Below are 27,949 nucleotides of genomic sequence, written 5' to 3'. Positions count from 1 at the left end.
ACAACAAAGTGTCTCAGACTCGGTGGCAAACATGTTGCCAAACACTTATTTCTCTGCTTTTCCCCTTTTCCTTTCCCCTTTTTTTTCTATCCCTATTCTTCCTCCAGATTTTGGCAGCAGGCTTTAGTGAGCTTTTAGTGAGGCTCCTTAAAAGCAGTGAGGAGGTCAGCTAATGTCACATTTTAACGACGAGCTCCTCCGTGGCCTTTAAAATCCTGTGAAGCCTCATCTCACTCACATTGCCAGTGTTAAAAAATAATATTTGCGGTGTAGATGTAAAAAAAAACTCCAAAAAGCCAAATCAATAACGCATCCTGACATATCCAGCAGAATGGCACATTAGCGATTTTAAATTCCCCACATTATGAATATATCTTGCCAGTGGTCTCAAAGTCATTATGTGTGCGCACAGGCGCGCCGCCGCTTTTATATTCAAGACTGAGAAACTTGCAAATAACAATCAGTTCAATTATCCTCAAAATATTTACTCCAGGATAGGATTTGTCATCCAGACACGGGGAGGGAGAGGAGGGAGGGGAGGAAGAAGTGATTTCTTGCCGCACTATGTGCGTCCATTTTCCAGACGGTTTGTCGTCATTATTGCCTGATTTAGTGTGTGTTGTTTTACATAGCCCAGTTATCTGCGCGGCTTCGCGTACAGCGTTGTGCCGCTGCATCCATTTATACATATCACACAGATCTGCGTTGAGTTTGTCACATTCGGTGTTTTATGTTCCGTCTCCTCTCGTTGCTTGGAGCTATAGGCTTGTTTGTAGAAGGTCCCACTGAGTGGCCTGTGCGTCCTGCTGCCATCACAGGCGCATTTATGCAGGCATTTTAATGTTTTTGCAATTTTACGCACGAGAAATATTATCTATCTAGTCTGTCTGTGCATCTGTCATGTATCTGTCTATGTCTTATACATACATATATGTATATATTTAATAGACATTACCACGTTGGCCACGTGTGCAGCCTTGGTGTATAATTACCTCTCCTCCTCCTCGGATCCTCTCTGGCTCTCGCTCCTCTGCAGCAGGTTCTCCTCTCCGGCCTCTCTGACCCTGCGCAGAACAAGAGCCAGAGGCCAGGTGATGGCATTAGTGAAATTATGTCTATTTTTAGGCGAACATCCCGCCCCCTCCATAAGCAGAGAGAGAGAGAGATGAGAGAAAGAAGCGGGGGCCGAATGAGAACTATCCGAATGCCAATCCCGTCACCTGTCACACACCATCTGATGTGTGGTCGTGGAAAGGTGAGGCTCAGAAGCAGATTACAGATGCGACTGATCTGTCTGAGATAACATTGAACGTCGTTGGGAACGAGTGTGGAGACGGATGATAAACACTAATGTTGATTCAGTTTTCCTGAGTAAACTGACAATGCATTGCAGAAATCATAAAGTTATGGAGCAGTTTGGCTCCCTGTGCTGGAGCTGCTTCCAATAAACAGATATCAGACAGGCCAGCCAATACAATAACAAGTAAGAGTCTGTGCAGCGCGGTTTAGTTGGAGCTGTAGCATCAGCCCTGCCCTGGGGATTATGTATCATGACCATAACCGCGTGTTGGCTACACTGCACACCGAGGATTACGCAGAAGGATGCACAACCTCTCGCTTCACCAACATCACTATGGATCACATCGCAAACAGTGAAATCCACAGGTGAAAGTTCATCTGGACTCATTAAATATACGTTTCTGTCTGTGGTTGAAAAGGGACCTTGACATGGATTCATAAGTTATAGGTGCAAGTTCTCTTCAAACATGTCAGGGCACTGCACTGGAACTTATAGGCACATCCTTTATCACTGCTCACTGAGGAGGTAATATGAATGATGCTTAATTTGTAATAGCTATAAAAACAGAGAACGGTGTTTGTTACAAAACACCTGAGCAACAATAAATATCAGTCCATTGGATGATGAGTAAAAATCAATTTTGGCAAAATAAAAGCTGATATTATCTCAGTGATTTTCACTTTTTATCATTTTCTTTTAGATAAAATAAAAAGTAAATATCTTGTTCCCAATGTGTGACTCTGAAAACGACTTTCACTGGACTGCAGCACATGTTGGAGTCAGTTTTGATTTAATTATTCGCTGATCAACTTTAGCTTAATTACTCATTGGTTGTAACAACACAAAGTGGGAGCTGGTTCTGTTAACTATACACATCATAGGTGTTATATAGACACGGTCGTCTTTGGTGGTGCTGAATCCAGGCCAACACCCTTTAGCTGATGCGTAATTTACCTCGCCGTGCGTAATTAACTGCGTCGCCGCCAGACCCCGGTATGTGTAACACTTTATTTTGAACGGTGCAATACGTTTCCATTAAACGTTATTAAAGCGCATGGGAGTGACGAGCTCTCATTTGTCTTGTCAGGACATCTGACAACCTCGTTAGCTCCCATTTTCCCCTGTCAGCTCACAGCGCGACACGGACACTGACTTCAGCCACTCCTGGCAAGTGAGTGATAAATGCGCCTACTCAGCCCTGCGTAAAACCGCAGCATTATTGTTGCCAGCACGAAGCATCAGAATCAATCACGACCAAGTCTGCATGGCAGGTGTCAGTCTTCCGTGTTGTTTTTTTTAAAATCCAGCCCACTGTCAATCTTTAATCTAATTTAAAGGGTCATAGATTTAGGGCACGATATCCCCTCGTTCGGACTCTATGTCTCTCCTGTCTCCGAGGACTGACCATGCGCGTCACACTCGCATTTAAGGCCTGTTCGGCAGATTAGAGGTGTCCCAAATGGAATTGTTATGAATATTTGTGCGCAAATGGAGGATGTTGTTATTTGGCGAAAAAAGAAAAGACAAAAAAAGGTGGTGGTGGGGGGGGGGGGGACACTTAATGGCATGGGATCTTTCCGCTCGCTGCACTTTCAGATGCAATTGTAGATCGAAGTCAGACTTGTCACGTTGAGCCAAAGTGAATTCCTAACATCCAGGACGTGCCTGTCTACTCCGGACAAATTGCATCCAATCACCCCGGGGGAATTCGGTTAATGTCTCGATCCAGGGCCGGGGAGCATGGAGAGAAAACAAATCAAACTCTGCACACAGAGCGTGTAGGGCTTATTAAAACATTTCACACAGGGGGAGAGAGGGACAAGGAGTATGGGTGTGTGTGCACGCCCCTGTGCACGTTTAGTGCGGGGCTAATTAGGCTATATTATCCTTGGACACTTTCTTAAATTGGAAATATCAGATGACCGGGATAAACACGTGGCTCAGCAGGAACAGGCCTGACAACTTCGCTCCCTCCAACCTCTGATCAGCTTCAAACTTTCTTTACCGTAGTCAACTAATATTTTATTATTTTACGCAAAAAAAACCCGTCTGATTAAAAGAACATAACCTGTTGTATACAGGATAAATGAAAAAGTTAATCGTCATCAACAATTGTTAGTTTAGGGCCTATAGTCTAAACTTGAAGTTCAGATAGAACTTACCTCCCATGGTCTCCATTACAATTAATCCTAATTTAGATGGATGAAAAATACCCCCTGTGCACGGCAGCAGCAGCAGCAGCAGCTCTGCGCGCACCCTCTGCTTTCTGGTGATGTGCTCGGTCCCCTGGACATTTTTCTCTGTCTGCTACAGCGGCAGTAAACAATAAGCTCATGAGGCGTAGGCTATGGCAGCAGCATAATGTTCTGCATGGCTAGAGAGGGGAGGTCGATCATTACACAATTTGTTTTAAATTTGATCAGTCAAAGCGAGCGGGGATTGGCATTTCCCAGGACGTCTGAATCCTGCCACAAGCAGGGGCCGCCGTGTATTTTATTTTCTTCTTTCTTCAGACGTTCTCTGAAGTTTTTACGCACGCAAGTTGTCCACGCACGCAGGCCCGTGTACATCCACACCCCCCCCCCCCTCGTGTAAGTGGGGAATAACGTCAGATGCTTAACTTTTATTGAAACGTATGAGTCATCCTAAATACGTGGATGCAAATGTAGGCAGATATTTAGTATAGTAGACGAGTTGCAGAATAGTTTCCATACTAACGTAGAACATCAGAAAACAACTGTCAGTGTGATTTAGCGAGTGTGTTTGTGTGAGTGTGTGGGAGAGAGGGAGTGTGTGTGTCTTTGGAGAGGGGGGGTGGGGGGGGGGGGTTGCGTTGTGCAGCAGCAGCGTGGTGACGGCAGAGGGAGAACCGGCTGGACAGATTTGCGTTTACGCCTGATCTGTTTCTGGAGAGCGCGGCTGTGTGGGAAGGGAAAGGCAGCACCTGCATCCCCATCTCGTTTTATTGACAGCCTGATAAGCAGGGAGCAAGCCGTGCGGTTTCCAGCGCGGATGTCGAGCACCCTGCTGCGTTGCACAGTACCGAGGCCTCTCTTAATGGCTGTTGCTCCAAATAATGGCCCCGAACGCAACCAGTCCCGACCGGCCCGTACCTGCGCTGCCCGGGCTCTCTTCCTGGGAGACGAGCTGGCGGCGCGGTTGCCCCATTTACGCACCGTCTTGTTCAAATTGACACAAACATCAGCGGTTGTGAAATAAAGGAGTCGCAGGCTTTTAGTCCTCTTTAGTAAAAAAAAAGAAGGGGGGAGCTGAAGCCCTGTTACGAGTTACGGATGACAACTTTATGGGCTGTATAGGTATAAAAAAAACGTTTTAGGGCAGACAGACACAAATGGACACAAATAAAATTCTTGTTTATGAAACAGAACTGTGTCATAATGTGTTTGGACCTGAGACTATAGGGCTGAAACCCGAGGCTTTATCAGGAACTATAATGGATGGGTCCTTGCCTGCACCTGCTCGGTCCACACCTGTTGCACACTGCATGCTCACGTTTTAAAAACAACATCATGTTGCTCGTATCTTACAGTTATTGTAGCCCTGACTCCTCAGCTGTTGTTCACAAGCTGTTAGGGGGAAATGCAGCTCTCAGATCCCTGGTGGTGATCTGCTGGTCTTGATTCTTTTAATATAATGACATATAGGTGAATATATAATATATTGACATAATATATTGCAAACCTTACAAAAATAAATCCATGTTGGCAACAGTAAAAACTAATGAAAATAACACCCATGTCGAATTTGACTGCTGTTTATATAATGACATGTGAAGAAAACTTCACTGAGAATCGTATTAGTTTCAGGATTAGCTCAGAAAACCATCTGACTTTTATTATTTAAAAGACTGGAACATGTTTGTTTATTGAGATAATGTCCTTTAATCTTTGTACATGACTTCAAACCCATCTCTACCTGGTTTAAACACAAATCATCCCTTATGCCGAAGTGCTCTTGAGCAAACTGTGAAATCCCTGGGGCGATGATCTTCTCTAGTGATCATGGAAACAAATACAAATGAACTCATAGTCATAGTTTGGGCCGATTAATATAAGAATATCTTAGAATAAAAGAAAAATAAAGCCTACAGTTTAGTGTCCCCTGCACAGGGGGTGTTGTCAGTCCCTGCGCGCACCACGCACGTCCACATGGACGCTACCTTGTGCACGTCCCCGTTCTGCGCGCTGTCCTGTCCAAGGTATGACGTCGACCCGTCGCTCCAGCCAATCACTGCCAACTCGAGGCTGATGCTGAAGGGAAAGTTGTGGGTAAGAGCCGCAGATTTTTTTCCACCGCTCGCATTGACATTTCAACTCCACGACGGATCCAAAGGTAGATAGATCCTTTGAGCAGGACCTATACGTTTTCACTGAGGAGAGATCCGGGGGAAGGAAGGAAGGAAGCGGCGAGTTTTTACGCACAGGATACCGCTCAGACGCGTCTGCTGTCGCTCATCCGGTGAGTTTGGACGGACTTTAATTTCTTTAAAGTTACTTTTCAACATTCAAAGCCCATATGCGCTTGTTATTATCTCTCTGAGAAAATGCACACACAGCGAAATTGCGCGCTCCTATGGCACACTCCCCTGCAGCCAGGCGAACATTAAAATCAGAGAGCTGCAGTGAGCCTCCAGACTGGTGCTGTGGTAAAAGTTAGTTTAAATGATTGAGTACGTTTCCCTGTGCAGGCTACAGGAGGTGCACACGCACCCAAAGTTGAGCTGAGCGAGCTGACTTGTGATTCTGCTGCAACACACACACACACACACACACACACACACACACACACACACACACACACACACACACACACACACACACACACACACACACACACACACACACACACACACACACACACACACACACACACATACACACACACACACACACCCAGCGCGTAATTACCGATCTTCACTGAGGAATTAAGCGCACGTCCCTTCTTAAAAGCGCCTGTTATTGCGAGCTTCACGCAGAGGAAACGAAAAGCTTTCGTCCTGTCGTTAAACTGAAAGTGCGTGAGACTCATCCAGCTCCGGTGGACATGACGCTGCTTCATCCTGCTGCAATCCACGTGTTTGTTTATGGACGGACAAGTAAATATGTCGGTTTGGACGTCGTGTATAAAAAGTCATCATTCGTGTTGTAAAAACAAATTTTCTTCGTTTTGACAGCAACTTGCAGAAAAATTAGAGAGTGTGTCAAACGTTCCAGTGCAGGCCGCTGCGCATGGATGAGAAATGACATGTGCGCCTCGCGGGTTTTCACATTGGTTTGAGTCTGTGGAAGACACTGGGCCTGGTCGTTATAATCGCCTTTATTTGTATTTGGTTAGAGTAGATTTTAGTCTAACCCTCTCGTGCATTTAAAAGAAATCCTTCGTTATGTTGAAGATCCGATCTAACTTCCAAACAGTAGCTGGGAGCCTCGGGTCTACGCAGCTTCATATGTTTGGATCCAGTGTTTCTCTGTCACGTTTTGCCGTGTAGTGCTGTGACACCACCCGCCCCGGTGTTTCTCAGCCTTCAGCCTCTTGCCAGGAGAGGGCTTCTGTGGACTGCACACCCACAAGAGACATCCTCCCCTCGCCTCCATGCAGGTTTCCAGGATCGCTGAACTACTTCAGTAAAAAAACAACAACAACACACATTTGAATTAAAGTGGCCATCCAAACATCCTCCTGCATCGCTAAGAGGAAGAGGAGGGTGCACCATGATTTATGTGAATACACTGTTTATTTGGGGTGTTCTATTTGGATTGAACATGTTTCAAAAGCACAAATAAATCAGGTGGTTTGTTTGTTTGGGCTTCCGATAAAGAATAAACAGAATAAACATAGGAGCGAACTTCTTATTCTCATGAAGAAACCACGGTGGATTCATCCACTTGGTGATGGAGTCATGTTTCCTTCAATTCGCTTAATGACTCGACGCTAATACATGTGCTGCTGTTCCGGGTGCGTGGCTGATCCGTGCGCTGAAGTCGAACGTGATTGTTAAATTTTTGTAGATTAAAAATAAATGAATAAATAAAAAAATAAAAAAACAGAAAAAAGGATGTAAATGTGGAAATAATGAATGCAAATGAAGCAGCGATGTCTTTTCAAAGCTGACAAAACGAGGCTGTGTGATGGATGTCAGGTCACTTCAACAAGAATGTAGGTCGACGTTTGTAATGAGCATTGAGATAAATTAAATAAATAATACTAATAACAAGAGTGGTTGGTTATATGTTTATTATGTTTATTTTTTTAAACCAACCTTTATTTGTTTAAACCTTTTTTTGTTAAACAAGTAGTATGACTGACAATATTATTATAAGAGACAAAACTGGTAAACGTACACGATAACAACCACACAAAAAACAGTCATATAATAAAAATATTTTATAATAATTTTAATAATAGTAATAAGGCAGATTATTATCATATTGGGGTTGTTTGTTTGCGCAGCAGTGCGTAAAGCAGGTGTTTTAAAATGTGCGGCCTGTAAATGATCCGTTTCTATTGAGCAGCAGGTAGAGTTGGGATTAGTGGGAGGTGATAATAAGCAGGCAGCATTTATATATATAAAAAATAAAACAGGTTTTTTACTATTGTTCCCTCCTCAGGTCAGAAGTAAACCGTGCCTCTACAACAACGTAAACAAACCAGATCAATCACATGGATCAATATGCTCTCATTTGCCTCCTTTGTGTTTATTAACCTGTCAACAATCTTGTAGCAATATTCGAAGATCTGTTAATAGACCTCCCCAGACGTCCTAATAAATAAAAGGTGAGTAAACTCTGACCTCCAGTGGGGGATCATCACAAAGGCAAACAATCATGCATGAATACATTTTGTATAGAAAAAAATAACGATATATTTTCATTGGAATCATTCCAGCAGTTTTAGGATTTTATCTCCTACAGATTTATATCATCCAGTGGAGACTCGAGTGTCATCCTCAATAAAAGCTATAAATTAGCAGGGTTTACCCTCCTCTACATCCCCTGTCCCAGTGCAAAAACAATGCCCCTGTTTGTCACTGCAGCCCCCCCCCCCCCCCCCTTTATGCTTTTCTTTTCTTTTCTTTCTCTATTTTGTATTTAAAAGTTTCTACAGGGGTACAAATACCACATAGCCCCGGGCTCAGGGGGGAAATAGCGACCAGATTAGTCTTTCTTTTCAAGGCCTATGACATTAGTTGCTGCTAATCCGAATTGGGCTAATTGCTTTCCCAACCTGAGCATATCGTGATTTTTTATATTTAAAGTCCACAGCTTGCCAGCGTCACACAAAACAAACAAACAACAAAGATGGGAGAGGGAATATATGGCTCCTTGACAGTGCTGATAAAGCTGTATATACCTGGTTTATAGGAGGGAAGGAAACAAAAAAAAGAAATCTCTTGAGAGTGGAGACAACGAATTAGCTCTTGGAGCGGATTTACAGCTTAACCAAAGAAATCAATAACCTAGTGGAGGTATTGTTTCCAAAGAAAACTACTTGACGCACTCATCAGGGAATCTGTCTTTTCAGCGAACAGGCAGGTTAGTGGTGAGAATTTTCTGACAGCTGCAGTCTCGGACATTTACACAACAAAAAGGTTGTAAATAAGTATTTTTAATAAAGGACAGGAGGAAGTTGGGCTTGAGGAGACGTTGTGAGTTTTCTGCAGCATTAGTGATGTAATCTTTTTTTTTAATTTTTTTTTTAACAATCATCACTTTTTCTATTTCCTAAGTGCAAAACTAATGGCTGCATGTGCACGGAACTGACGCAGCAGCCAAAGCCACATGCACGAGTATACGCACGGTTGAGTAAACACCGCAGAAGTTCAGACCGCTATATTATTCTACTTCCCCGTGTTGCGCACTGCCTCTAACTTTAATCCAGTCCAAGTTCATTCTCTCTGATGCCAGAAAACTCGACCTTTAACCTCATGAAAACTGTGAAAACATGATTTTGCATGATAATGATTTTTTTTTTAAACAAAGATTTAGTTTTGCTCCATGCGCCCTGAGTGTGTCCATGCTGAGCTGTACAGTAAAATTATAAGTGGGGTGACTTGCAGAGAGGAGGTGGGTGTTTGTGGTCTGATGTATGTCTAATAGGAGGCGGAGGGGGGGGGGGGTCCTTGACGTGAAAATGTTTGGGGAACCCTTCCTCTGCCCTTCCCATGCACACACACACACACATACACACACACAGCTGATATAAGCTGCGACCATTCACGGTCAGGCCTCGCCACCAGTCTGAGGGAGCGCAGAAACAATGCAGGAAGGAGAAACAGATGAATGTGCTCGTTTAGTTTACGGGTTGTTTGATGAAGGAGCAGCGGCCAAAGTGTTGTTCCTCACCGCGGGACCCTCGGTGACAGTTTGAGCCGCTCCTCTCAGCTCATTATCTCGCCGGCCCACTGAGGGCCCCATTCAAGCCGGGCAGTCCCCCTCTCCCTCGCTCTCTCTCTCTCTCTCTCGACCCTTTTTCTCTCTCCTCACCCCTCCTCTCTCTCTCTCTCTCTCTCTCTCTCTCTGGCTGGCAGAGTCGTTTGTCCACTCATTGAACTCGCAGTCAGGAATGCGATGGTTGTTAGGGAGCCCTCTTTCACCTCCAGAGTGTTTTATTGATGAGCTATGACTTCTCCTACTTTTTCACATGTCAAAGAAAGTCAAGTGTAGGCCTCCATGACTTCATTTCACGGCCCCCATCCTAAAAAAAAAGAAGCAATCTCTCTCTCTCCCCTCCCCCTGCGTATATGCCTCCCCCTCACTCACTCTCCCTCTCTCTCTCTCTCTGTCATTGCCCTTTGATGCACCCCATTTTTCTGCTTTGCTTTGGCTTCCACTTCCCCACAAGCCTCATTCTCTTCCCCCCCTTCCCCTTCGGGTTCTTCTCCTCCTTTATAGGAGTAAAACGACGGGGCTCCTCATTGCCGGGACTGGTGCTGCCCAAAGGTCCGGGTGTGTGCTCCAGAAAGCGGGCGCAGAGGGGTTGCTTTTGGGTGCGTTGAGGTGTGCGTTAATGTCCCAGTCATTCAACCGGGGCGGGGTATTTTTTTCGGGGAGCGTGTGGCCATGGCTACACAGTCATTTGCTTTACTTTATTTACGCGTGCTATTTGCTGTCAGGTCGCAGGGGGAGTGACGTCGCCGCGCCTCGCAAATGTGTCCATAACAAGCAGCCGAGCTTGCCCTAAAGGCTGCGCTCTTTTACGCACGGCGTTCTTGTTGACAGGAGGGGGGGGGGGGGGGGGGGGGGCTGTTGCAGGGGGAAGGTGATACCTACATAGAATCAACAAAAGCACGTGGTGGACATGGCTGATTGTTTTCAGTGAGAGTGGGCCACAGACCAATAATAAAACAGATTTCCAAACACTTATGGGGCCTTTTGGAGCACAGTTAAACTTTCCATCCTGCACCAAACCTCTGTTCTCACAACTTTGGCTTCCCATGTTATTGTTTTTTTTCTTCTAAATATAATAAGCTTATAATTATAATAATCATATCTATCATAGTAATTCATGTGCGAAACTGATGGAGATGTTGTGTGTTATTGTGGACACTGTTTCCCGTCAGTGAGCATCTCCTTCTGCAGGTCACAGTGATGCTGAAACCAACAAACACAAACAAACAGGTGCAATTACGCAACATGTCTCCAAACTTTCCTCCAGCATCGCTGAATGCGTGTCTGCAACATTAAATGCATCTGCAGCCAAGATTTTTTATTATTTTTTCACCCGAGCCACGCTGCAGCTCTTTTGTATACATTTTATTTTCCAGCCTATAGTTGTGCGAGCTCCAGTGTTCAGGCGCAGCGCGGCTCCTCTGTCCCTCAGGCCCGCAGCTGGAGCCTCAGGTCCGAGCTGAACATGCCTGAGATTCCCCCTGCGCGCACTCGATTCAGCCTGAAGAATAGAGCCTCTCCTTCCAATGGGCTTTTCCAAAGGCAGTTGCTCTGCAATAGGGGCAATATTCAGCAAGAGCGCAGGGTATTTGCATGCGTGGGCTGATTAGTGGGCTGGGGAAGACGACACACACACACACACATATAGACACACAAACACACACACACACAGTCCCTCTCTCTCCCTCTCTCGCTGTGGCTCGGCCCCGTTTCCCGCTTTGGCTGTGGCGCAGGGGGAAGTGTTTATATGGGGGATGATGACAGAGGTCGGGTCGCGCTAATGGGCCAGTGAAGAGCGGCGGAGGGAGGGAGGGAGGGAGGGAGGGAGGGAGGGAGGGAGGGAGGGAGGGAGGGAGGGAGGGAGGGAGGGAGGGAGGGAGGCGAGGCGCACACAGCGGACCAGGAACACATACATTAATACACTTGTTCCATCACCAATCAGCATAGGTGTGCTCATTCTCTCTCTCCCCCTTCCTCCTCCTCCTCCTCCTCCTCCTCCTCCTCCTCCTCCTCCTCCTCCTCCTCCTCCTCCTCCTCCTCCTCCTCCTCCTCCTCCTCCTCCTCCTCCTCCTCCTCCTCCTTCCACCACTCACCCTCCCTCCTCTCCCTCCTCCTCCTCCTCCTCCCCCCTCTCTCTTTCTCTCTTTCCCCACTCTCTCCCGTTCCGACTCGCTCATTCGCTCGCTCACACGCCAGCGCACATCCTCCGCCAAAGTCCGTGCGTCCTGACATCTGAGTTCACTGTCAATCTCTGTCTCCTTCGCAGGGATATCCCCTCCGTCTCCGCAGCCGAAGACCACTGGAAACTAATTTTTCCCCCCCGTCTTCGAAACTTCCCGAGAAGGAGAGAGAGTGAGAGAGAGAGAGAGACTGATCCTGGTCGGCGTTTTTTTTTCTTTTTAAAATCTCTTCTCTTCTGTGAGGTGTGGAGAGAACGAGGCTCCAAACTGTACAGCCTGTAGTTTGCCAAGGACTTTGACAACGACGCAGGATGCCCCAAAAAGGTGAGATCCCTACTAAAAGTTTGTTTGTGTTGTTAAATGATGTTATTATTATTTGTGCCATGTCAAAAAATATTATTGTTATTATTATTGTTATTATTATTATTATTATTTTTATTATTATTATTCACGCATGTATAGGTTGAGGTACAGTGGTGAGGTGTCCTGCTTCTGGGCTGTGCAGCCTGTGTGACTCTTGCGCAAAGTGCGAGCAGCCTTCAGCGTCCCACTCGTCTGTTTTCTCTGCTCATTTCTTCCCCCCGTTGTTGTCGTGTTTAGGCCCACGGATAGCTTACCGCTTATTTATGACAGCAAAGAGTAAAAAGTCACGTTGGGCCAGGACAGTGATCATCGTGGAGAATGGGGCGCAATGACCCGTCGAGGAAAGGTGTCAGATTGATTCATGCAGGCGAGTCACCCAAGCGCCTTCTTCTTCTAAAAAAAAAAAAACAGGCTCCACGAAGCCTCTTGGGGAGGAGGCTCGTTTTTTTATTTTATTTTAATATGTTTGTTTGTGTGTCAGAGAAAATACAACTTTTTGTCGCTCTGTTCAACCTTCACCTGAATGACAGCGAGTTTAACTACTTTTATATTTTACCACTGCACGAAACAAGTTAGTCAGGTCATGTCTCCTGTTTGTCTAAAGTATAAAATAATGCTTCAAAAATAACTTTTTAATTTTATATAATTAACTCTAAGATTTGGACACGGACTGCTGCTGCTTCTAAATAAATTTATCGAAACGAATGAGGGAAACAGTAAAATAAAATAAATGCATTAAAACAATGAAATGATACGATTTTTATTTTGGAATTTAAAGATACTTTTATTATAATTAAATTAGAAAAAATACAAAATATAATACAAATTAAAAAGCAAAACTGTAGCAAAATGCACCAGGACCATACATAATGATATTTTTTATCCTGTTAATTAAATTACTGCCAATAACTAATTCATCACGTATATTCCCTTACATTTACAGTAATATATTAATTTTTAAATGACCTCCATGTCCATGTATTTTCTCTTTTTTAGCCTCCACCTTGCACCGGGGCCTATACACGCACTGTTTCTGCATCTGAAAGTTGGCGAGCGCAGCATCCAGCCGGCAGAATAAGCATGTTTGAATCAAGACATTGTTGTTAGGGATTACTAAAGGAAAAGAAATGCAGATTAGATCGTAGTTAACCTCAGGAACAACAACGTTTGAGCTTTCGACCTTAAATAAATGATTAACCACTTGGACCTTTGCGGGGCTGAAAGCTACTGACTGCGGTGCAATTTGCAGCCTGCTCGGGCTTAATGAATACAATGGTTTTATTTTAAATATTTTGTGTCCAACATTAACTTCAACATCAGGAGAAAAATAATATTATTACTAATATGGGAATGATTTAGTGCTTGTTCTTAATGGTTTAATGTCATGCTAAAGAGGCTAATTCAGGCTGTGTGGCCCAGTGTGATGGAATCTGAATTTGATTAATGAGCCACAGCCTGTTTGTTACAACGGCACAGAGAGCTACAGTGGGAATACACTGGCCCTGTGTATGTATATATATTTAAATATATACAAATACATACATGCATCTTAACAAACCAGACTAAAATCACATGCAGCCTGTTACACGTCCGTATTTCAGGGCATTTTTTGCTCTGCACACACACAACACAAGTTTGCGGTGGAGGGAGAAAATTGAAAACTTCAGACCTCTCCCTCCCTTGGCCCCCTTTTTATCTCTTCCCCCCTTTTCAATGGGCTTCTTTAATGCATTTGTCTTTTCCAATTGAGCGCCCTACTGCGCTGTTGTGCCTTTAAAAACCCGCTTTACAAGCCGCACCAGCAGCAGCAGCAAAATAACCTGCAAATATTTATAACGAGAAATTGCTTTTTTAAATTCTCGGGTGAAAGAGAAAAAACAAGATAAAGAAAAGAAAAGACATGAAAAGAGAAGAGGAAGGAGAAAGAAAGCAAGAAAGAAAGAATGAGAGAAAGAAAGAAAGAAAGAAAGAAAGAAAGAAAAAGCAGGGCTAAACAAAACCCCACATTCACGCACTGGCGGCACCGGGGTCACGGTCGTGTGTGTGTGTGTGTGTGTGTGTGTGTGAGAAAGAGAGAGAGAGAGAGAGTGTGTGTGTGTGTGTGTGTGTGTGTGTGTGTGTGTGTGTGTGTGTGTGTGTGTGTGTGTGTGTGTGTGTGTGTGTGTGTGTGTGTGTGTGTGTGTGTGTGTGAATGGTCCCGGAGGGGGTGGATGCATGCCTCCGGCTCTTTGTATTAATCTGAACTTGTTGGTGTGTTTAGTGGGGAAGCTGTGTTTCTAGTCGCGGAGGCCGAGTTTTCGCCCCGGGTTTGAGAGGTGGATGGAGGCAGAGGAAAGAGAGAGGGGCAGAGAGAGAGCGAGAGAGAGCGAGAGAGAGAGGGCGAGAGAGAGAGAGAGAGAGGGAGGGAGGGGGGGTTAGCATTGTTAGAGTCCAGCAGGCTTTGTACACCAGCTTTGTACCCCCTCCTGGTCTGGACTTTTACAGAGCACTGAGGCGAGGAAGACAACGTGTGTCACTGTACACTTTCCACTGCATGGACTCCACCAGAGGAGGGAAATCAAGTCCTGGAGAAAAGGAAAGAGAATATAGAGGCGCCTCTCGCTGAGAAGATGAGGGCTGATTTCTTTATATGAACTTCATGAAAAAGTCCTGAGCAGAGAAGAGCGGCCACATAGAAACAGGTCCAGCAGAGTGAGACGTTTCCAAAAAGAAAAGGCTATAATGCTGTCATTATTTTACTTGATGTGCGTGGCCAGGTAAAGTCTGACATGACAGATACAGCAGAGTGCATCAGTAGCAATGGCTGTGCTAATGTTGTTGTTCTGCTTTGTCCTATAGGGAGACATTAAGTAGTGCAAACGGCAGATGATTGACTAAATTGTTATACAGTGGACAGTCAACTCTGTTTCCAGGCAAGTTTAATTAAAATACACTTAAAATACATACACTGCTGCAGGTGTTTTTATTTTTATCTTTTATTTTTTTTAAAGAAGATCAAATCAAACAAAATGCATCGTGCATCTTTAATGTTTATACGCACCAGATGCATCAGATAAATAAAATTCTAATGAGATGAACGAGATGAAAAAACAAAAAAAACAAAAACAAAACTTTATTGTGAAGAAATGTTTCAAATAATTTTTTTAAATTGAGACAAAAAAAAAAAGGAAATGGGATTTGATGCTAACCAACTTTGTTATTCCTCTTTGACGCTTAGAATACCACAACCAAGCCACGTGGGAGTCTGGCGTTGCCTCAATGATGCAGAACAGTAAGTTGATTTTTTATACTTGTGCAATTTTTTTGTTCTTGTTTTATATAAAATGTTTAGAAACTTTGGAACACCCACTGACGTTAAAGACTGTATGCACTGGTTGTTATAGCTTACTTGAGATGTATATATGTGCAGGAATATAAATGTGCATGACTTTGAGGGGCGGTGGGAGGGGGGGGGGATGTTCTGTTATTTGATGGCCGTTTCATTGCTGTTAATTCATTTAAATTTTTTTCTATATTTGCAGTGATAGGTATATAGGCAAGTTATTATTGAACAAGTTAATCACACGTCCTCCTGCTCCAGAGAGACAGAGAGAGAGAGAGAGAGAGAGAGAGAGAGAGAGAGAGAGTGAGGGAAGGAAAATAGAGGGGGTTGGGTTGAGAGGGAGATTTTTTTTTTTTTTGTTTCTGCATGAGTTGGTATTAAATAATTGCACAGCCGTCTGCATTAGCGTTAGAGCTGGCTGCCAGGCTGCATACGAGATTAGCTGCGTATATAGAGGAGCCCTGCATGAAACATGAGGAATAGCAATAATGTCTTATGTAGATGAGTCCATATATTCTTCAGCGTGAAGTAGGAGGGAGAGGAAATGCTTTAGATTATAACCGCAGGGTCTCACAGCGGAGGATAAATATTAACAACCATATTGTCGTGGGTGCCCATCAAAAAACATCAAGTTTCTTATCGGCCTCCCTTAAGTGGGCCATGATGAGTTGAAATGTCTGTGTTGTTCCTGGTGTGTGTGTGTGTATGTGTGTGTTGAAACCAAAAAGGATAAACATGAAACATTCTCTCTCTTGCTGCTGGACAAGAGGTGTATGACATCTGTGATGAAGGTGTGTGGAATAATTTTATTATATTATTCTCCATATACCTTGATGACGTGTCTGTTCTCGTGCTGTAATCTGTGCGCATTAGTGCCAAAATGTTTTTTTGACTAATTCACTGTGGGACCTGATGGCGGCTGGATGGTTGGATGATGTGTCAGAGGTGATTCAAGCGCAAGGACAGAGAAATGTGTGATGAGAAATATGGTTTCTTCTTTACAAACTGGTGGCATCCATTCACGTTAGAGGAGGCCAGAGCGCTCTTTTCTTTCTTTCCTTTTTTTTTTCTTGCTTGCCAATTGTCCATTATTGAGATGATGGGGCCATATCAAAGCTGTGTACAACACCCTGCGCTCCTGCTTTGCTGCGGATTGATGTTAATGGGATGCTCCCCTGGCTTTGGCGTGTGATGTCTGGTGCGAATTGCCGAGGAGATATCATTGGGCCCGGCCCTTTGGGTTGTCTAAAGGTCGCAGCGGCCTCGGTGGCTTTTGTGCTAATAACTCCTGGGTGTATATGGTGGGGAGCGTCCAAATTGACACCATATGTTTTCCTATTAGTCGACTTGCAATAGAATACAAGGCGCGTAATCAGCGCCAGCGGGCGAGATCGACTCTTGGGCACTTGAGGGAATTGTACCATGATTAAGACTTAACCTTAGGAGAGTGTTTTTCTTTCTAAATGTGATGTCCTTATCTGACGGTTTTATCGATCTGCAGGATTTATAATGATAGTTATAAATCAGAGCTGATGGAGGAGATCCTGGAGGAACCGCAGCGCAGGGCTGCTTAGTGCGCACAGGCCAATTTCAGCATGAGAAGTCTATTAATTCCACTTAATCCTGGAATTACCAGAGAGCAGGAGGGATGATAATGGATTTACTGTCAATCAGATCCACACAGGCAGATTATTACACGTTAGTGGCCCAAAGGGATCTATGGCTCAGTTTAACAGGTTTATTCCTCGCTCCCTTTTAGGAGATTTCTGTAAAATAAAAGTCTCCAGTTTAAAAGCAGCGTCCTGTGACATGTTTCAGAGTAAAGACGCCTAGCGATTGCTCACAACAGGACTGCAGTGGCTGTGAGCATTTGTTGTCAAATACAAACAAGGGGGGGAAAAAACGGCATGTCACTTTTAATATGTTAAGAATCCAGGCGCGCCCTCGTTTCTGTGACCGCGCGTAGCCCCTGGCCACCTTAAAACGAAGTCTCCCTCGGAGGGTAAACGAGTAGCGTCCAATTTTGTCTGAGTGATATCCAAATGCAGACAGAAAGGGTCGTTTTATCATGCTACTATTTGTCGTGACGATGCGATTTTCAAAAGCAGAGCGGTGTCATAAAGTGACATGCCTGCCACAAGTGCTCCAACTGATCTTTTCAATTAGCCTCCCATGCATGATCCGAGGCGACTTCCGCCTATTTCCAGAAATTAAGCTCAAACTTGACGTGCAGCTAGCTTTATTTTAAAGACAAATGTCAGGCAGGCTCATCATATTTTCCCCCTCTTCTATATTTGGAGCTTATTTATTGCTAAGGAGCCTCTGCTCCCGGAGTCAATGTAGCGGGCGGCAGCGCAGGGGAAGGCAGCGGAGAGGCAGAGCGCGGCGCAGGCACTCCGGGGAGTCAGCTCTCCCTTCTGGCTTCAGGTTTGCGGGATTATTCTGCACTATAGAGAGATGCCATTGAACTATTTAGGGATAATATCTGAAAAGCGACATTTTAAGAGAACAGCCAATGATAAAACATAGATATTTTGGAGCTAGTATTCTGTGTATTGCCTGTTTTATCCGTGCGTAATTGTGGTGCGTTTTGGATGATTATCCAAAGTAGGAGTTGTCGATTTAAGGTCGCTTTTCACATAGCCATGCAGTTGAATGAGAAGCTAATTTAAAACATTTTCACAGTTCTGCTGGTTTGTGTGTAGATGTCGGTGTTGCTGGTTATTATTTTGAGGATAGGCTGTGGATGAGGAGCTGGTGTTGGTGCTGAGCAGCAGATGTGCATGAAGGGATGGAGATAACGGTGCGACTAGTTTTAATACTGAAGTTTAGCGGTTGGATAAAAGGAAGACAGACTCACTTTTTACGATGTTACCGGAGGATAAACATATTGTTTTGGTTCGGTTTGTGAGCCGCTGCTGTTTTTTTTAAATTTTTTATTTAAACCCATGTTTCTGCTTGTGTTATTGCGCAATGTTGAGGGAAGTGTTCCGATAGATATTTGAAAGAGATCTGTTTGTTTAACAACACGTTTGACTCTTTAATTTTCTGAAGTCAAGTCCTCTGAAAACCTCCAGCGCCTCTGTATCCAGTGTTCATATTCCATATTTAACTCCAGTCTCCTGCGCGTGAATAAAACCCCATCCTCTTCATCACTAAATGAACAATAACAATAATCTGCTTTACCTCATATCTTTTTTTCCATTGGTCCTGTTGTGCAATGTGATGACCGCGATGCTTTTTGTTTTTCTAGGTCACAGTGGCGTAAACCAGCTTGGTGGTGTGTTTGTTAATGGTAGACCGCTGCCGGATTCCACCAGGCAGAAAATAGTTGAACTTGCTCACAGTGGCGCTCGACCCTGCGACATCTCCAGGATACTGCAGGTGACAACCGAACCTCTCTCGCAACACAAAACAGCTTTCATCCAGACTTTGTTTTCAGTGGATACACCCTGAAAATAATAAAATAATTAAAGCAAAAAATTACGAAGGACGTAACGGTAGGGTTTTTTGCTTTACATCCATGCTTCTCGTTGCCAAATTTATTCCAGTTGAGGCTCGCTTTAAAATAAAATATTACGTATGGGAAATTAATGCATGACAACCAAAAAAAAGCCAACAGCAAGGAAAGTAATCTGCCTGCTATTTATAAAGAACACATCTATTGTGAGAAAAAGCCTAATATACTATTCAAGGCCTATTCTTTGTGTTTATAGACCCATGATGAAGTCCAAGTGCTGGATAGTGACAAGGTGATAATTCTTTGACGCCATCATAGAAATTCCGCTACGTAGTCGTAAATAATGTATGTGAATTGTGTCTTTTGTTTTCCATCCAGGTATCCAACGGCTGCGTGAGCAAAATCCTGGGCAGATACTATGAAACTGGCTCCATAAGACCGAGAGCGATAGGCGGCAGCAAGCCCAGGGTCGCCACTCCGGAGGTGGTCGCGAAAATCGCTCAGTACAAGCGGGAGTGTCCGTCCATCTTCGCCTGGGAGATCCGCGACAGACTGCTGTCGGAGGGGATCTGCACCAACGACAACATACCCAGCGTAAGTGCGCACACCGCAAGTTGGCTGCATGATTTAATTTGCCACATGAAATGACTTTTTTTTTTCTCATGCACTGGAGGAAGAGGAGATGGGCATCCAACCATTCACTCTCATGAAAAACACCGCGGTTTTCAAAGTGTGGCGCACGCATTACTGCGTCCGTGATCAAGCGGACGTGTACAGTCAATTAGAAGCAGCTCGTTGTCCATTTGCGCACATTTATTATGATTATATGGAGAGTGTGCGCGCGCAAGTGAACCCGCTGCACCCCCCCCCCATCTTTACGCGCGCCCTCATAGAAACACACGGATTCTGCATGCGCCTCCATCTGACTACTAATCCTTACTTTTTTAATTTTAATATCATATGTGATTTGTCATTCAGGTGTCATCGATAAACAGAGTCCTCCGCAACCTGGCTAGTGAAAAGCAACAGATGGGCGCAGATGGCATGTATGACAAGCTGAGAATGCTCAACGGTCAGACAGGAACTTGGGGGACCCGGCCCGGCTGGTACCCCGGAACATCGGTGCCAGGGCAGCCCAGCCAAGGTGAGCCTCATTATCACACGGTGGCCATAAAGACACCTTGACGCATGTGTCGCTATACGGCAGATTCGGGCTCTGGAGCTCAGTAACAATTTACGGTCATTCTCAAAAACATAATGTGACTTTGTGATTTCGGGGTATTAAAGTTAAGAGGCATTAAAGTGAAGCCCACAGGCGTCCCCTTAGATAATTACCGGGAAATAAAAAATACATTTAGAGATTCCAGCGGTTCCGGTCCACGGCTCTGCTTGCAGGAAAGGTATTGATGCCCTGAACAAGACCCCCCAATTAAGGGTGGTCGATTAGAGGAAACCGTGGGCCATGCATGCAGTGTTGAATGCCTCCACTGTCCCAGACATGGATGTGCGTGACAGCGGCTTGTCCTTTCAGCAGAGGTGTCCGTCCAGCAGCCTGCTCCTTCCTCCCCTCCTGACGGGGAGGCAGAGCCGGGGAGCTGCGCGCTCGGGATATTAGTACAAAGGAATGTTTTCCTTCACACGCAATGATTGGTTATGGGAACGGCCCGCACTACATGTAATTGCTCATTAGAGAGGGCTTTGTCTCTCATTATGGCAACATGCAGGAGTGTGGAGATGGCTGGGCTGATGTGGAAATGTTCCACTTCAGAGGGTTTTCCTGTGTCGGCCCACTGCAGGCCCAACGCCGAGCAGAGTTATTATTATTATTATTATTTTCAAATAAGGAAGAGAGGGGAGGAAATTCAAGCGGCGGAATTCAGTCTTTACGGGGAATACAAATCATTTGCATTTGTTTGACGACTGTGTTGACACGTGGGGCTGTTGTTAACAAGCAGTAAAGCGGAAGGGATAATTTCAACACTGAAATAATTAAGCTTAATTGAATAATTTTAACAAACAAATGTATTAAAAATGTACAATTATAACTATATTATTTTAATTATTATTATCCTTTATTATTAAGTATTATTATCCTATAATATAAATAAGTTATTTTACCTTTTTCAATTTTACTCTGTTAACCATTGGTATAATCTAGACCAAATTATTATTAATTGCTTATAAAGCTGATATTTAATAATTTTCGTAAATATATATCTTTATCGAAGTTTAATCATTATTGTTTAATAAAACAATAACAATAACAATGATGATATAACAACAATATTAATAAAAGCAATAATAATAATAAAAACAGCAATAATATCAATAATGATAATAATAATGGTAAATCCAGTTGTCTCAAGGGAACGAAAAAGCTGTTTTCCATGCGTCAGCCGGGTGAAGCAGATATAATGGCGACATGGAGAGTGACAGGGCCCCAAAAGAAGACAACTCTATCCAAAGAGAAACGAATAAAACTCCTCTCCGATTCCGCTCTTTCATCCCTTTCTCATTCGCCGGCTATATTGCTCTAAATCCCGTCTATAGGATTTAAGTCTCTCACTTTCTCTTTCAGTTCTAAGCGGTTTCTCAAGAGTGTTTTGATCCGGTCTCAGCAGCTGAAAGGTGCCGCAATTGGTTCGGTATCTCTCTCTCCCTCTCTCTCTCTCTTTTTGCTGCTGCTTTTCCGCCTCACTGGCTGAGACATCGTGATACTAAAGAATGAGTTTATTTCCCAGCGCTTTTATAAAGAAAACAAATCCCATCCCAGCGTCACTGGGTCTGGCAGACGGATAATAGCTGCACATTCACTTCTTTTTATGGATTAGCCGGAGAGAAGAAACACACATAGCGTGGATACAAACTATTGGCCTATAGAGAAGAATACTTTTTAGTCTAGTTTTCTTCTTTTTTTTTTTTTTTTTTGCAGCGAGGGGGAAATTGTCAAGAAAACACGTCGCATCAGGTTTCCTCCTCCAGTAAAGCCTAGCCCATATAGAGGCACTGGATATATGTCCAGTCCCTGTCTATGGCTGCAGAAAATGTGCAAAAGATTTTAATCATTTCTAGAAAAACTTCATGCCCACCCTAGGCGTCTATGTTTTTAGCAATTACGTAGGAACTTTGGTGCCCGGCTGCACAGGCCGTCCCATCCCTGCAACAAGTCCTAGAGCAAGGCACCACTCACTCGATCGGAACATCAACAAACTCTGCATGCAAAAAAAAGCTGAAAACGAATCCATTACATCAGCGAGATATTGCATAAACCACGCTCCATCATAGTGCAACCCCCCCCCTGCTTAATTTCGCATTAACTTCTCGGTGTGATAATGATGTCCCCCAACAACCAGACAAGACATTTAGTCGATAAGCCTCGCCCTGCCACTGCCGGGGAGCCTTCGGGCCTCACACCGGCGGACAAGCACGGCGCAGTGAATAGATTGGCCTGGTTTTGGGTTGTTCCGGGGGTAGCATGCTCTCTCTCTCCTCACTCATTTGTTTCCAATTGAAGACAGAAATCCTGACTGGCGTGTAGCATGGGCCGGGGGGACGTGATTAATGACGGCCGTGGATAAGGGTTAACACACTGGACTCAAAGCTCCGTTGACTGGGGATCCTCGTACGCACAATGCCCAAAAGCACTACAGCCTGTGCGCCTCCAGAGAGAGAGAGAGAGAGAGAGAAAGAGAGAGAGAGAGAATCCTTTTGTCATCCCCTCCAATAGCCCCCCCCACAGCACCCACCCACCCATATATTACACCCACCGAGGGCTCACCGCTCGTCCCCTGACTGTGTCCATAGTTTAATGGTTTCCCTTACTCCTGCAGGCATTGTATCATTCTGAAAAGCGTCTTCTCCTATTCAAGAAGTTGGTGGTCACCTCAATGGCTATACCAACGCCCATATGGGAACGGCCATTGAGGCATTGCTCTGGCCTAGGAAAAAAAAAAAAAAGAAGAAGAAGAAGAACCAGGGGTTGGGGGGGGGGGGGGGGGTGGGGGGTAGGGGGCTGCTGGAGAGTTTGGGGTTTTAATACATTTCATAGGCTGTGAAAAGAGTGTCGCCACATCTTGTCACATTTCTCTTAACCTTTTCACAACACACGCCATTGTTGGAGCGCGATAAGTGCGCAGAGGCCTTCTCCCCTCCACTCTTGTGTTTCCCACAATATTTTATAAACACTTTCACCATAATGAAAAAATAAAATAAAGCCTCCACTCTGGCTTTTCCGTCTATAAAGTGACAGCGATAACTCCTCGGACTTGGAATGAAATCCACCCTGATCGTGGCTTTTTAATTAATGATGTCGCAGCCGTGTCATACACCACGCAGACCCGAGAATTAATTATTCAATCAACCCTAATTGAATGCGTGTTTCCTATAATGTGTCCTCTCTCTTTTATTTTGCAGACGGCTGCCAACAACCAGACGGCGCGGGAGAAAACACAAACTCCATCAGCTCGAACGGGGAGGATTCGGAGGAGACACAGATGCGTCTGCAGCTCAAGAGGAAACTACAGAGGAACCGCACGTCCTTCACGCAGGAGCAGATCGAAGCGCTGGAAAAAGGTGCAACAAAAAATCACTCGATCATTAATTAATGATTGTTGGGGGTGTTGATCTAGTTTGTAGAAAAACAGCTGTTTTACAAGTCGTTTTTTTTTTTTTTTTTTTTTTTAAATCAATGAAAATAAACTCATTCCGGATAATCGCTCATGGATCAAAACCTAAAACAAATGAACGGTTTACTGCTCAACAAATAACAATAACAAATGGAGTGGCTAATAAGTAATGGTTCATCGAGCCAACAGACACCTCCACCTGGTTTCTGGTTTATTTACTAACATTGTCGTTGTTGCGCCATTTTCCCCTTTACGCACAGAATTTGAAAGAACTCACTATCCAGATGTTTTCGCTCGCGAGAGACTAGCAGCGAAGATCGACCTGCCCGAAGCGAGAATACAAGTGAGTGACTAAACAGCTGCTTTTAACAGAGCATTTCTCACCACGTAACCGAGTGAGTGCAGAGAGGGAGAAGGAAAACTAACATGACGGGTTTTTTCTTCCTTTTTGCGCAGGTATGGTTTTCAAACAGAAGAGCAAAGTGGAGGCGAGAGGAGAAGCTGCGGAACCAGCGCCGCCAGGCCAACAACTCCTCCAGTCACATCCCCATCAGCAGCAGCTTCAGCACCAGCGTCTACCAGGCCATGCCACAGCCCACCACACCGGGTAGGTCCTCCACAGCTGGGGCAGAGCTCACAGGACCACTCCCACCACCACCCCTTAGAATAACATCACATTATAATAAACCAACTGTTGTGCTGCAGAGGCATGCACATGCATTACTGCTTTAACAAGGGGGTGACTCCACATGTTCCTGCTCATGAGTTCCGGTATAAGATCACCACACATTGACAGCATGCATGCTGGGTAACACAAACGGAGGAGAGGCCTCAGTGGCTGTGCTCTGCTTCACATGTAACACCAGTGGTTTCCTGTGGATGGATGATTGAGCAAAACTTCTCAGCTGACTATCTGCGTAATTACCAAGTCAGGCACGAGGGCACACCGGCAGAACTGAAGCTGGCGCTCACAAGTCAATCACCTGAGAGACACAGACACAGACAGATGCACACACACAGACAGACACACACACACACACACAGGAGACACTGTCCAGGCCTATCAGACTGTCAAAAGAGGCCTCACCCCATTTTCCTGATTCGGAAGAGCAAGTGTGTGTTAATTGTGTGTGTTTTCTGTGCCTCTAATCAAATGTTTTCCCTTTTCCCTTCACAGTGTCTTTCACCACGGGGTCAATGCTGGGCAGACCCGACTCTGCACTCACAAACACCTACAGTGCGCTGCCCCCCATGCCCAGCTTCACCATGGGAAACAATCTAGCTATGCAAGTAAGTTGGAGCAAAATCCTCATGACTCGATACATGTTTGAAAAATGTGTGTATGTTATGTAAAGATGTTTTTCCTGGCCAAACACTTTCCTTTAAAAAATCGTCTATTTAATGAAAGTATATAAGTTAACAGAACGAAAATTAATGAATAAAATTAAAACATGAAAAGCTGAGAGTATCATATAGACTATACTGAGCTGATGGTTGGCTAAGCTAATGTAATATTCTCTCCCCCATCTATAGCCCAGCCAGACCTCCTCTTATTCCTGCATGCTGCCTACCAGTCCGCCTGTGAACGGGCGGAGCTACGACACATACACGCCCCCTCATATGCAGGCACATATGAACAGCCAATCAATGACCACTTCTGGTCCCACCTCAACAGGTAGGCAGAAAATATTCATTGTTTACCGACATGCTCGGGGAACTAATCCGATCGAAACGTGCACTCTTTTGAGAAATATACCTGCCGCCTCTCCTTTAATTAGGGGGTACTACATAGCCATCTCTGATTCATGACCTGTCACAGCAACTTTCCTTTAACCCCCCCCACCCCACCCCACCGTCTTCTGAAACCATTCAAGAGTCTTCATGGTTTAAACATCTGCGGATCACTGTCTCTACATTTCATATCATCCTCAGTCTGCAGCTGCATGAAAGGAGCTCATTCCAATGCCATCATGTCAGTCCCGCTACTCCAGCCCATAGTTTAGTTCCACCCCATTAGGGTGCTGTTACCCAGAGCCATATATACTGGTTATAGTCATGGAGAGTTAATCATGCATAACCACATTTCCTCTGTGCTAAATTGCTAATTAATTTGATTCATTTGCTGTTGTACTCTCTCTGTTTAAATGCCATTGCCAAAGCCTCAATTTATTGAGCTTGCAAGCATTTCACCGAGCGGCCACGTGCAGAGCTTTGACTCGCCGCGGCTTCTCTGCATGTTTTCACTGTTTGCAAGCTTTTAAAAACACATTGCTTTGTGCTACAAGGCGAACTAAAGTGCATCCATTCATCTGATCCAGCATGCCGGCTTTCAGCGCTTTCTTTTTCATTTATTCTGTTATTTCTTTTAACTGATTTCTTTATCTTTCTGTCTCTCTCTGTAGGACTCATCTCTCCTGGAGTGTCTGTCCCTGTCCAAGTACCCGGGGGCGAGCCTGACATGTCTCAGTACTGGTCCAGACTACAGTAGAGAGAAGAGCTACTTCACCCTGTAACCACCCACTTCACCATCGCCCTCCGGCAGTGCTCCTCACACATACACGGCACAGGAGAGTAGAGAAGGCGAAAGAGGGTTGAGAAGAGGCAAAGGAACGGGAGAGGAGAGGAAGAAAGAAAGGAAGAATGCGAGAGAAAGAGAGACTCTGGGAGCGCCTTGGGACGTCTGGGCTTTGTTTTTCCATTGGGACTGTGTGCTGTTCTGTAGCTCTAGGCACAATCAAACGAGGACTTGGAAGAGAGAACAATGGAAAGACAGAAAAAAATGGACCTCTGTAAAGTGCCCGGTGTTAAATTTCTATGGAACAAAAACTTATCTGTTTTTTTTTCTATTTCCAGCTTCAGTCATTGTTTCCTTTTTTCTCTGGTGTGTTAGTAAATGGCCATTTGTATGTTAATATGAAAAACCAAGATCAAGTACTGATAGATGGACTGCTAGAAAACCATGTTGGTCTTGCGTTTTGTTTGCGAGAGGAGAACCCGAGAGATTCTGCCATGACTATCTTTTAATCTGCTTATATCGAGACTTTCTACCAGCCTTTTGCATGGTCTCTGGACGCTGTTGCATATCATTAAAGACGAAAAAAGCTGGAGGGAAGACTCTTACTGTGTCGAAAAAAAAAATATTTATTGATCTTATTTCTTTACGAATGGATATTTAGCAGAGGAAGCTCTAAACTCGATCCACCCACTGAGGCTGTGGTCCCCACTGCTCTGACATTGGCCGAACGTTTGCCGGCTAATTAGACACGGACCACTATCAGCGGCTCAAAGTGCACAGAGACGGTGCAGCACGTGACCCAACATGGACCTCTCGCTTCGGTGGCTGGATTGACTCTAGGCTACCACGAAGAACATTAAATGTGGGGAAACAGGTGTAAAAGAAAAAACCTGTAGTCTGTAAATGGTAGACTGCGTCTTCGATATAATCCAGTTTGTTTATGTCAAAATGTAAAGTACTTGTCTTCCCTAGAAATCTTCCAGAAAGATTTCTCCAATAAAAGTTGATTTCATTTATATCCCCGAGAATATTCTATAAATGTTCCATGCATCATAAAATACATTACTTTAGGGTCAGGTACAATTTGTCTCTTAGGTATAGTTGTATTATAGTGTCCTATGGTCAAAATTCTTTTTGTGCAACTAGAAATATTTAATTCCTATAATTATGATTAAACATTGCTTGACAGAGTTTTAAACTTAAGTGTTTGGCAGTTGTTTACAAGTACATATCAGATTTAATCATTGTTGATTGTAAAACAGACCAAAGCCTTTGTATTTCATCTAGTACACAATGTTTTTTTTAAGATATTAGTCCTGTGTTGCAAAAACTTCTTTTTGTAAACACGTTCTGTTCGATTACATTGGCTTGGAGTTCGTGAGGCTGCAGTCCAACCCTGCAGTCCGTTATTTATAACTGAAGACCATGGGAGGGTTTTTCTAGCATCATCTGTCATGCTCTTGTTGAGTTTTGCATTTATTTCAGTGTGTACGTAGAACATGGACACATACTGGGTTTACGTCTGAGCAATGCTTCTGAGATAAAAGAAAAAACAACAAAAAAAAAACGTCTACACGCTGTCTCTTAAATATTTCAATTTAATTTTATTTAAAATGGAGCTTTCTAAATGTATTTTGTGAAAACTATAAAAACATTTTGTACAGTAAAATTGTGTCTTAAAGAAAGCATTTTTGCCTGTTCAATGCTGTGTCCAAATGCAGTGTCAGTCTTCACCGAGCAAGTACAAGCTTAGTTTTCCCCCCGCTGAAAAATTTG

The 27,949-nt window shown here is 44.2% G+C and overlaps 1 protein-coding gene across 9 annotated transcripts; it reads left to right on the top strand.

Annotated features, from left to right (window-relative positions):
• Positions 1-12,199: 12,199 nt before the first annotated feature.
• Positions 12,200-26,146, top strand: pax6b (paired box 6b). Of its 9 annotated transcripts, none has more exons than XM_061068231.1 (13): positions 12,200-12,212; positions 15,469-15,522; positions 16,341-16,364; positions 18,827-18,957; positions 19,290-19,325; positions 19,412-19,627; positions 20,012-20,177; positions 23,447-23,605; positions 23,919-24,001; positions 24,115-24,265; positions 24,836-24,948; positions 25,192-25,333; positions 26,061-26,146. In XM_061068231.1, exons 1-13 carry the CDS (start codon positions 12,200-12,202, stop codon positions 26,144-26,146), a joined length of 1,374 nt encoding a protein of 457 aa, XP_060924214.1. The 9 variants fall into 9 exon arrangements, with proteins under 9 accessions (XP_060924214.1, XP_060924213.1, XP_060924212.1 ...); XM_061068230.1 differs by having other exon boundaries at positions 19,412-19,633; XM_061068229.1 differs by having other exon boundaries at positions 19,412-19,642.
• The last annotated feature ends 1,803 nt before the right edge of the window (positions 26,147-27,949 follow it).

The sequence above is a fragment of the Limanda limanda genome, chromosome 3 (assembly GCF_963576545.1).
Source record: "Limanda limanda chromosome 3, fLimLim1.1, whole genome shotgun sequence".
NCBI lineage: Eukaryota > Metazoa > Chordata > Actinopteri > Pleuronectiformes > Pleuronectidae > Limanda > Limanda limanda.
Note: the sequence above shows the minus strand (reverse complement) of the source record. Positions and strands in the feature narration are given on the sequence as shown.

Excerpts from the sequence above, each read along its gene's own strand:
- pax6b (XM_061068229.1), top strand. Across the intron at positions 24,002-24,114 it reads TGCCCGAAGCGAGAATACAA|GTATGGTTTTCAAACAGAAG; the intron begins GTGAGTGACTAA and ends CTTTTTGCGCAG. Across the intron at positions 25,334-26,060 it reads TTCTGGTCCCACCTCAACAG|GACTCATCTCTCCTGGAGTG; the intron begins GTAGGCAGAAAA and ends CTCTCTCTGTAG.